General features: G+C 36.7%; 1 protein-coding gene across 1 annotated transcript; it reads left to right on the top strand.

Moving 5' to 3' along the window:
* The first annotated feature begins 591 nt into the window (after positions 1-591).
* LOC141718370 (uncharacterized) lies at positions 592-4,895 on the top strand. The gene is made up of 5 exons (XM_074520753.1): positions 592-1,105; positions 1,246-1,398; positions 1,918-2,001; positions 3,495-3,913; positions 4,284-4,895. The coding sequence occupies exons 1-5, from the start codon at positions 592-594 to the stop codon at positions 4,893-4,895; spliced, it is 1,782 nt and encodes a 593-aa protein (XP_074376854.1).
* The last annotated feature ends 7,165 nt before the right edge of the window (positions 4,896-12,060 follow it).

Raw genomic sequence — 12,060 nt, 5'->3', positions numbered from 1 at the left:
AAGTCCACCTTACGGGAGGTTGCTAGAAATGAGGTATCTAGTGGTAATATCTTTCCAATAGCTTCAAAGAAGATCCTAACAACTCCGAGTACAATAATTAGTTGACTATATTTACTATTAACTTGGATATGTTTGCTGTTTGGGTTAATGCAGAAAAACATCGACTTTGTGCATTTAAAAGCTTGAGTTGTGTATTTATGATATATCCTACTAATATATAATGTGGAGGTGGATCATATGCAGTTTCTGCGTACAATTAAAGTATCAGATAAATTGTGTTGACTTACTATATGAAAGGAAGAGCCTAACATATTAACATAGACAAAAAGATTACATTAAAGGAGGTGGGTTTTGTAAAATAATTAATCAGATCAGTTAGTAGCAAGAAATGATGCATGCAAAAGATTTTTAAGAGTACCTAGTTATACGAAGAAATAGAAAAAAAATTAGTAGTGTTTGTTTGGCTTAATCATACACATTTTTATATTATATATATATATATATGTGTATGATCCTAAATGTTCACGAACAGGAACTGGAGATTTTCAAAAATTTTGACACTTCATTTACTTCTAAAGCATGAGCTTTTCAATGGAACATGACAACTACGTGATGGAGTGTATTCCGATCTATAAAGCAGCAATAGAAGGCGACTGGGAAACAGCGGAGGGGATTTTTAAGAAAGAAAAGAAAGACTTAAACGGGTACATCACATACTACAAGGAGACCACTCTACAGATAGCCGTGGGAACTAACAGTTGTCACCACTTTGTAGAACAATTAGTGGAGCGGATTATGGAAGTAGGGGGTCCGGAGATGCTACAGACTGCCAACTGTTTGGGAGATCATGCACTCCACTATGCAGCTAAGGCTGGGAACACAACAGCTGCAAGACTTTTGGTGGAGAAAGACCCAGAATTGACTCAGATTCCTAATCCAAGTGGACACACTGCCTTGATGGTGGCACCCTGGTACGGACAAAGAGAGACACTGTGTTATTTACTGGAGGTGACAAAAGATGAGGCTGGAGAGAGAGGAACGAGTCCCTACCAGGGAAAACATGGTGCTGATGTTCTCGCACTTACTATCGTAGCCGAATTTTATGGTACATTCCAGCCGTTTTCCATGGATTATAAGTTTGACGCGTTCACTTTAAGGGTTTGAATTTGGCTAGTAATGCAAGTGGATTCTTTCTATTTCTCTACATATATGCATGTATTAATGTATATGATGGATTTTGGACAGACGTGGCTTTGTATCTAGTGAAACAGTACCCAGACCTGGTGATGGAGAAGAGTTGTATAAGTTCAATGACTGGCTTACAAACACTAGCAGCAAAACCTAATACTTTTCCAAGTGGAAGCAGGCTTGGATTTTGGCAACGAATCATTTATTCATGTGAGTCATCTCTATGTAAATTCTACAACTAGTTAGGTGTTATGATATACTCCCCTCCCATAACAATAGTCTCTTATAGAGGAAAATTTGTCCCATAATAATTGTCCATTTCTTCTTTCAATTTAAAAAAATTCAATCTTTCCCTCTTTTTTTTTGTCATTTCCAATACAAAACTTATTTTATATAATACCCCCTTTGCTTTTGTCGTTTGACTTTTCTACACATCTCAAGGTACTTTGACTGGATAGTAAAAATAATCATTTTTAAAATTTTATAATTCTGAATAAAAATATATAACTTTTACTAAAATTCAAAAAACTAATATTTTAAAAATAATAATTTTAACTAAATTACTTTAAACTACGTGCACAAAAGTCAAACAACATAAAAACTGAGGGAGTATTATGCACTGAAAATTAGTGTACATGCATCTAACTTTTTTAATACACGTATCAAATAAACTCTTGAGTTATATTAGAGCACATCAAAAAAATATGTAATTAGTCATATTTGTTTAAGGGGTTCCTGTTAACCGGGAGAGAGCATTGGAGTCCCCTATTGCCCGACCAACCCAGGTGATAACAGCCGAAAACCAGAATGAAGGTAAATGTATATATACTTCTCACTGTGAATTTGCTGAACTCTGATTCCACATGTAAATATATATGCAGGTACGTTTGCTTTGTCTAATTGAATTTTAGGTATACGGCACGTGTTATACTAATCTTTGCTGCTGATTCTTTTTCAGCAAGCTATCATTTGAATGTTCCTGTTTGGAGAGTACTCCGATACTTTGGTAGGGAATGAAGTTTTAAACCTCTTAACATCCATCTTCAGGCAGTAGCAAGTCTTTTCAGAATTAAGTTAATTGTTGAGTTAAATACACTTTGAAACCCCTATCTTTCCAACAAATTCATTTTAATATACATGTTTTCATAAAAACAGTTTGCATCCCTTAAGTTTCCAAAAACTTTTCAAAATACATCACTTCACCTTTACCTCACTTTATCATTAGTTTAACTCCGTTGCAAGTCCAGATATGCAGGGGTTTTTTTTGTCATTAAGCATAAATTAAATGACCTCCAAAATATATTGTGGAACACTGGTAAAGAAGAGCTCAAACTAACATTAATATCACTGGTGTACCATTAATAAACAAAAGAGGTACTACCTAAATTTCACAAGTGTATTACATACCAACCATAATTATCCCCCAACATATTCTGTGCAATTGTCATTCAGTATCCCCCATGAAATACTTTTAGTGTGAAATGTAAGTGATCATCTGTAATGGGTCCAAAAACACAAACTCACAAACATATAGTATCATGTAAGTATGAAAGGTATATAACACGTGTAAATTATAAGACTTAAAATGACATCAACGACCACATAAATCTGATATACAATGAAAAATACAATATTCACAGTCACACTAGATACCATACTTGTTCATAATCAATCACAAACAATCTAAAAATCTGGGTATACACTAAACAAAATATATGTTCACATAATATTTGTGTGATTTTAAAGAATACAAAATTTTATTACCACCATAATCATGGATTTCTTTGCCATCATTAACATCTGAAGAAGGATCACCAGTGACCCGTAAGCGACCTCGCATAGTTAGGAGATTATCGGTAAAAATTAAAACCAAATTATCTAGGGTTTACTAATTGGATTTTAGAGGGAAGAGAAATATGTGGAGACAGATTAAGATGGAGGAAGAGATAACGTTGCTTTTACCTTTTTATTAGTTTTATTGTTTAATGACGAAATTATCCCTGCAAAACTGGACTGTAATGGAGTTAAACTAACGGGAAAGGTGAAAGGATGCATTTTGAAAAGTTTTTTCGAACTTAAGGGATGCAAACTATTTTTATGAAAGCATGTATATTGAAACACATTTGTTGTAAAGTTAGGGGTTGTAAAGTGTATTTAACTCTTAATTGTTTCAATAAACAGAGATTATTACAAATTCGAGTCAAATATTTACAAATTCAAAATAAGTGTACCTTCTAATAATTCAACTCATAAGTTACTTGTCCCCTATATCCAATTACGATTAATTGTAATTAATACCCTTGCAGTATCACATATCCAGCAGATGCATGACAACAAAGTAAAGCATATACAAGCAGAAGAGCTTGTTAAACAGATGTGCGCAATTGTTATAAAAAAAGCTGACCATGCCATAGCTTGGGATGTAATGGGGAGTGCAATATCAACCGCAGTTAAATATGGCATTCATGAGCTTATAGAGCAGTGCATTTACCACTATCCAGGCCTTGTTTGGTATAATCACGTTTTCTTAGGTGCGATCAAGCAACGGCAGGAGAAAGTGTACAACCTTGTATATCAAATGACACGGCATAAGGTGTATGTAACGACGGAAATTATCGATGGAGAAAATGCTTTGCATTTAGCAGCCAAGTTAGCGCCTCGGAATCGCCTCAGTACGGTCACTGGTGCAGCTTTGCAAATGCAGCGTGAGCTGGAATGGTTCAAGGTCATACTCACACAATCCCTTTGTCAGCTTTTACGCGCACACGTCCATTTCTTCCACTCTATAACTCTAATTAATAAGCTTTCTCTGGTTCAATTTCAATCTATTGAGGCACTCAAATTGCTAATACAATAAAAATGACTAATTTTGTGTCTGCTTAAGCTCTACAAAGTCCCTTAGTGTGTGTGCTTACCTGAATGTTGTTGCTTAACGATTTTAGAAGGTCATTAATAGAAGTAATCAAATACTAGTGTTCTAATAAGCTGCTTACTATTCAAATTAAGCTTCTTCCTAGTCAGTTAAATAGGTGGTTAGTTCTTTGTGTTAGGCACATCATCTTAAACGTAATTAAACACCATACATCTCCGTGCAGGAAGTTGAAAAGCTTGTGGAGCCTTCCTACAAAGAAGCCTTGAACAATGAAAGAAAAACACCGGGGATGGTATTCACTATTGAACACAAGGAACTACTAATAGAAGCACGACAATGGATGAAGGACACCTCATCATCAGCCACTGTTGTGGCTGCTCTTATTGTTACAATGGCATTTGCAGCCATCTTTACTGCACCAGGAGGAAACAGAGACGATGGCCAACCATTGTTCGTAAACGAATCAGTGTTTATGCTCTTTGCTATATCAGATGCAATTGCATTATTTTCTTCGTCAACCTCTGTATTGGTGTTCTTATCTGTACTTAATTCACGTTTCGCTGAAGAGGATTTTTTGTATGCTTTACCAAAGAGACTGACGATTGGACTCATCTCACTATTTGTATCTCTAGCATCTACAATGGTTGCATTCAGTGCAACGCTTGCACTAGTGCTACGGGATAAAATACAGTGGATTGCTGCTCCTGTTACTTTACTAGCTGGCGTTCCGGTGACATTGTTTTTGTTATTGCAGTATCCTCTGCTTGTGGAATTGGTTCGCTCCACATACGGAAGAGGCATCTTCTACAAGCAGAATAATTTGTTGCTTCATTAGATTTTATTAAGTTTCCTCATACACAACGCTATAAGGTACACGTTAAGATGGCATATAATACGAGCCTTTTGTAATGGATCCACTTTGCACTGTTTTCTTTTACTACCGATGGTCCGATAGCTAGTGATGACCTACATTCAAGCTCTTACTGCAATTACAGGAGCATCGGTTCTTGTTACATCCTATTATCCAAACAGTTGAACAAATTTTTGAAATGAAAAGTCAATATTCAAACACAAATGGGGTGAGTCTAAAGTGGGGTTAGAGTGTCTCCAATGCAAAATTACAAGTCTATTTTTTTTTAAACTCATTTATATGCCACGTAAACAAAAATTAACTTGAAAGAAAAGTTGTTCAAAAAGTCCAAGTCTATTTTTAATAGTTTCATTAATTTATTTTTATTTATTGTTTTTGATAAATTTTAATAATTAAATAAATTTATTTTACCGTAATGATATAAATTATATGATAAATGATTATTTAAATATTAATTATGCAAATAAGAAAAAATCAAAATTAAATTAAATTAACCTTATTATTTTTTACTTTATAATTTGCAGGGCTAGCAGCTTTCTTGTATACAACATAACTGAATTTGGCTTCCGGACTTTTTTGACACATTTGAACATAAAATTCATTTTTTTGGCACAGTTATTCAAACTCTTCCAAAAATAACACAGAACGCCACTACTTTCTTCCGGTGACACCCGTGGCGTTCTGGTGATAATTTATTCTTTTTTTTTTGTTTTTTTCCCTCGCGTTCCGTTTGTCTTTGTCTATTATTTTCGAAGGTTTAAAAAATTCTTTGGAGCTCATGAGAGAACATATCGTGAATATCTATAAAAATTTCCAAAATTGACTTGGTTTCAAGATGTAGAATCTATGTTGTGGTTCCTGGCACATGATTAATTTTTATGAGTCTCTTTTTCAAACCGACCCATTTAAATTTTAATTTGCCAGCAACTTGTTTCATAGCTTTAATTTGGGAACTTGATGAGTCGATACACCTATACGTCTTGCTTTTACTGCTATATCGAGAGTGTTCAAGTATCAGAACTCGAACTTCCCCGAAATTGATTTCTCTAGTACCCTATAGATCTCTACTACAGAACTTCCGAGAAATTGATTTCTCTAGTACCCTATAGATCTCTACTACAGAACTACAGAACTGGACATGAGAGTTTCTTCTCATCCAGCTCTTTAATTTTTTTTATTGGTTAGTGATGTGAACTATTTTTAGTACATATTTTTTATTTTAATAAAAAATTGTTAATATATTATTTTTGTAGTTTAAAAAAGGGTGTCATATTAGTCGAGTGTGCATTTGTTACGTGATGGCATGTTTTGAAACACTCATATTTAATTTCCAAAATAATATTTTGGTTTATTTTTTTTTGTTGAGCAGTGATGTAAACCTATTTGTAGTATGTAATTTTTATTTTAATTCTAATTTTTTTTTGTATGATTTTAGTTCCTTGGAAAAAGGTATCATGGGGAAATATATTTTTTCTTGACGAGTCCTCATAATCATAAATTTTAGCATTGTAATTCAACATAATATATAAAACTGTTACTTGTTTAATGTAGATGTACATTTAGTGTGCATTGAGCATATAAAACAAAATTAATTTCAACAATTGCCAATTTATAAAATAAAGGGTGGCACTGCTAGCTACATATAAAATGCAACAAAATAAATGAGTTCAACTAGAAGAACACATGAATCATATAAATGAGTAATGACAAGTCAAGTTATATAAATAAAATACAGAGTAAAAAATAAGTCTTTCATAAAATTTTTACTGTTTTCAGATGAATCCCTGAAATTAGTCTTTCATAAAAGTTTTACTGTTTTTCATGAGAAAGTTTTTATTAAAATAGACAAATGTTCATGTATGTTAAATAGGCAAAACAAGTTTTGTCTTGGGACTAAATCTTTTAGGGAGGTAAACTAAGCATTGGGCCAAGCCCAAATATTTTAGGCAGTCATTTCGAATATATTATACAACAGATAAGAGGGGACCAGAATATGGAAAGAGAGTGCTACAAAACATGCTTAAAACCCACAGTGTCACACACAAGGAAAGAAGTTCGTGATGTCGTCAAGAGCAGTCCTGAGAAGTTAACGGAGATAAAGTTAGCAACTGAAGACAAGAAGATTCTAGTGGGAGACGACGTCTCACCCCAAATCGAAGCAAATCCTGTAGAATTCCTAACATCCCGCTTGGACGCATTCGCTTGAGAACATGAAGACATAACAGGAATTGATCCCAGCATCATCACACACAAGTTAAATGTGGATCCGAAGTACAACCCTGTCCAGCAGAAGAGACGAAAATTTGAGCCAGAAAGGAACAAGATTATCAATGAAGAGGTCAACAGACTACTTTCAACAGGAATGATACGAGAAGTTGACTATCTACAATGGCTGGCTAATGTTGTCATCGTCCAAAAGAAAAATGGCAAGTGGAGAGTTTGTGTCGATTATACGGATCTGAATAAGGCCTGCCCAAGGGATCCGTACCCCTTACCACATATTGACACGATGGTGGACTCAATAGCGGGACATGAGTTGCTCACGTTCTTGGATGCTTCAAGTGGCTTCAATCAGATACAAATGGACCCTCCTGACACTGAGAAGACTGCTTTCATAACAGAACGAGGAATTTATTGTTACCTAGCCATGCCTTTTGGCCTACGGAATGCAAGCGCAACGTTCCAACGATTGGTCAACAAGATGTTTAGAGAACAAATTGGGCACACGATGGAAGTATACATAGATGACATGGTGGTAAAATCAAAGAACGCATCTGATCATGTCAAAGATCTTGAAGAAGTTTTCGACATACTCAGAACCTACAACATGAAGTTGAACCCTGCAAAGTGCAACTTCGCAGTGTCTTCCGGGAAATTCTTGGGACACATGGTGACAAGAAAAGGGATAGAGGCCAGCCCAGAGCATGTCAAAGCCATCATTAATCTAACAAGTCCAAAGACACTAAAAGACGTCCAAAGGCTAACCGGAAGAATAGCCGCACTCAAAAGATTCATATCAAGATCATCTGATAGATGCAGACTATTCTATGATGTCTTAAGGAAAAACAAAGGATTTGAATGGGCAGAAAAACATGAAGCAGCATTTAACGAGTTGAAACAATATTTAATGTCATCACCACTACTATCAAAACCAATCCCAGCTGAAATACTCTATGTGTATCTTTCCGTCACCAATCATACAGTCAGTGGAGTATTGACGCGAGAAGAAACAAGTCTACAATTTCCAATCTACTACGTTAGTAGAAGTTTGCTTGATGCAGAGACAAGGTACTCCACTCTTGAAAAACCGGTCCTAGCACTGGCCATGACATCAGTTAAGCTACGCCACTACTTCGAATCACACAAGATCTATGTCAGGACCAATTATCCAATGAAGACTGTCCTAAGCAAGCCAGAGCTCACAGGACGGTTTGCTAAGTGGTCCATACGGCTAAGTATGTATGACATCACCTATGAGTCAAGAACGACAATCAAATCTCAATCCTTAGCTGATTTTGTGGCAGACTTTAGTCCAACCTTATTGAATCAAGCAGATGAGGAATTACGACATCTTGTACTAAAGACAGAAATGAAACCTTGGAGTCTGTACACAGATGAAGCTTCAAATCAGAATGGAATAGGTTTGGGACTTGTCCTAAAGTCACCACAGGGGGACATCTTGGTATATTCGGTGTGTTGTGAGTTCAAGGCCACCAACAATGAGTCCGAGTACAAAGCGCTAATAATTGGCTTAACAACTGCAATCGATCTCAAAGTCACTCGCATTAGTATCAACTGTGATTCACTTCTAATTGTTAATCATGTCAAGGGGATTTATGAAGCCAAAGACGAGAAGATGAGCACATACTTGGAGATTGTGAAACATCTACAAGGGAAATTTGATGACTTCACTATCCAGCAAGTCCCTAGGGAATTAAATTCACAAGATGATGCATTAGCTGGTTTGGGAGCAGTTTTTCACCATAAAAATCTATCGTCAATACCAGTCATCCACATCTTACACTCAGCAAGAGAAAAATGGGGAATGGAACGTGAAGCCATGGAAATAGATTGTGACAGAACGATTGAAGAATGGAAGACAAACTATATAGACTATTTAACACTCGGTGTTCAACCAGAAGACAACAATGAAGCAAGATCGTTTAAGATGAAAGCATCCAAGTTCACCATCTTTGATCATGTGTTGTTCAAAAAATCTTTTACAGGATTATTGCAAAGATGCTTGAACAAGACTGAAGCTAAACATGTCCTCCGTGACATACATGAAGGTGACTGTGGGAACCACTCGGGAGGAAGGAATTTATCATGTAAAGTCTTGAGAATGGGATATTACTGGCCGACGGTAAAGCAAGACGTGTTAGATTATGTCAAAAAGTGTGATGCTTGCCAACGACATGCTCCACTAGTGCATGTACCTTCAGAGAATCTACACCCAACACTTTCATCCTGGCCATTCATGAGATGGGGAATGGGCATAGTTGGAAAGATGCCCCCAGCCCCAGGGCAGAAGGTTTACATGTTGGCAGTAACATACTACTTCTCAAAATGGATCGAGGCAGAAGCATTTCGTCAAATCAAGTCAAAAGAAGTTATTTCCTTCATTAAAAGAAACATAATATGCAAGTTTGGTATCCCAACAGAAATAGTTTGTGACAATGGGTCTCAATTCATAAGCGATGAAACAGAAGCCTTCTGTCATCAATGGAACATTAATCTGATCAAATCAACACCTCGATATCCAGAAGCAAATGGACAGGCAGAATCAAGCAACAAGATAATCATGAACAACCTGAAGAAAAGACTCACGTTATGTAAAGGCAAGTGGGCTGAACAGCTTCCTTGGGTCTTGTGGTCAGATAGGACCACTCCAAAGACGTCCACGGGACAGACACCTTACATTCTGGTATACGGAACCGAAGCAATCCTCCCTACGGAGGTCATGACACCAACAGCCAGATATGGACTGATGACTGAGGAATTAAACTACAATGAACGCATACATGATTTGGACACGATTGATGAATTACGTGACAAAGCGAAGCTACGCTTGGCATCTTATCAACAGAGGGTAGCCAACAGTTACAATAAGAATGTGCGCATCAGAACCTTTGCAATAGGAGATATGGTGCTAAGGAAGGCCTATCAGAATACGATAGACGTGAATGCTGGGAAGTTTACAGCCTTATGGGAAGGACCTTACTTGATTGATGATGTTGTGGAACGAGGAGCATATCACTTGTCTACATTAGATGGTGTTCAAATACCTAGAAGCTGGAATGCATACCACCTCAAAAAATATCACATGTAATTTCTCTATCCATATTCATCTACTACTTTGAATCTAGAATAGTCAAATAAGTCGTTAGGACACATAGATTTAGTTGCTTCTCAAATTTCATTCGTAATATGTTCAGTTTTGAATTTTTATCTGAATAAACACATGTGATGACTTATGTCTCCAACTTGCACATTTTTGGCAAACAATATTGAGCCTGAAATCAAAGCTTTAAGGTGACAACGTTATGATAAACATTTAACCACATAAATTACAAGGGGCTGATCACCCGACACGACAAATTCTATTACAATGTGAAAGTTAACACAGTAAACAAGAGAAATCATCTTGACACAAGTGTGCGTAATAATCACAAACATATCACGAAGATGCTTCAAGAAATACAATATATTTCTTAGCAGTTTACTACAATGCATGCATCGACGATTTCATCTTAAACGGATAAAAAGCCGAAGGAGGCACAATTCATAATTTTGAAAACAAAGAAACCACATAAATAAGCAACGTGAAACCGAAATAGTCTGAAACACAAAATAATCCATCGCTTTAACAGCAATACGAAGTCTAAACATAATCAAAACAACGCAAGAGAAAGTTTAAAACATAACAAAGGAGCACCAAAGGTAGAAAACAACTTCAGACATTCCCTGGGATGACAGCAACTATGGACTTGATCGTGTCCTCCACACGATCCACATCCTTTGGGGATTTGAGCATTTGTTCATCAGGAATTTCAGCTTGAAAAGCATCCTCAGGATAAGACTCATTATAAATCTTGAGGGTATCTGCCACATCCCAAGACTTCCATTCACCCCGACTATACTCCAACATCATCTCAACACGGGTGCGCATGCTTTGTTGTGTAGCAACCTTGGCAGGCTCCTCACGCATCTCAGATTCTAAGAATTGAACTTTTGTTGCAAAGTCATCAAATTCCTTTTGGATTTCTTTGGCCATCTTGAGATTCTCAGCAGCACGCTCAAGAGCAGCATGAAGCTTTTCGGGACACTCTTTATGCTCCAATTCAATCTGGTTAAGCCTTTTTAGCTCAATCTTTAAATTCTCTCGAGCAGCCATAGTATTCTGAAGAGCCTACAAAAAAAAAGAAAAAAAATCATCATCGATGAGACCTCTTGATAAAACAAGTCAGACAAGTAATAAGCAACAATGACAGGATACATACATGGAAAGCATGACCAGACGCCTCATCAAGAACACGACTTAAGCTCTTGGTAGACTGAACCTCAAGAGTCTGAGGGAGCAACATGTCTCCAAGAAGGTGTCCGAAGGAGGAAGCTTTGGCATCAACATCATACTTGTACATGACAAGCGGCATGAAAGAGTCTGGTGCACCAAGAGTGGCGGAGCTAGAAGGGTCAGTTTTGACTTTCTTAGAAAGAGGGCTAAAGTTTGGACTTAGGATAATGGGGCTTTAGAAGATTCTGTTTCAGACGGCTTGTCTTCACGGGCTCTTTTGAATAATTCCCTACTAGTAATTAGCAGTGGCTTGATCACAGGTGGTTTAAATTTTATAATGAAAAAGAAAGGCTCAATATATGATAAGAGGATTGTAGAAAAGCACATGGATAGAAATAAATACATCAAAAAATGGGGCACGGGACATATACCTTTGGCATAAATACGCCCAGAACTCATCTCAATGTTTTTTCCTTCATCATTTGGACTTTCACAAGACTCAGAAGACAAGCTTAAAACTGATGTGGCTGGATTGGCAGCAGGTTTGATCATAAGGCGGCTCCTGGTTCGACTAGCAGCACTATTGGGGACGACCTTATCACTGTCGTCAATCTC

Source organism: Apium graveolens, chromosome 4, assembly GCF_009905375.1.
Source record: "Apium graveolens cultivar Ventura chromosome 4, ASM990537v1, whole genome shotgun sequence".
Lineage (NCBI taxonomy): Eukaryota > Viridiplantae > Streptophyta > Magnoliopsida > Apiales > Apiaceae > Apium > Apium graveolens.
The sequence above is the reverse complement of the archived record's forward strand: the minus strand, read 5'-3'. Positions and strand labels throughout refer to the sequence as shown.

Coding starts and splice junctions, on each gene's coding strand:
- LOC141718370 (XM_074520753.1), top strand. CDS start 592: ATGGAACATGACAACTACGTGATGGAGTGTATTCCGATCTATAAAGCA. Junction 2,002..3,494: donor AGCCGAAAACCAGAATGAAG/GTAAATGTATAT, acceptor ATACCCTTGCAG/TATCACATATCCAGCAGATG. Junction 3,914..4,283: donor GTGAGCTGGAATGGTTCAAG/GTCATACTCACA, acceptor ATCTCCGTGCAG/GAAGTTGAAAAGCTTGTGGA.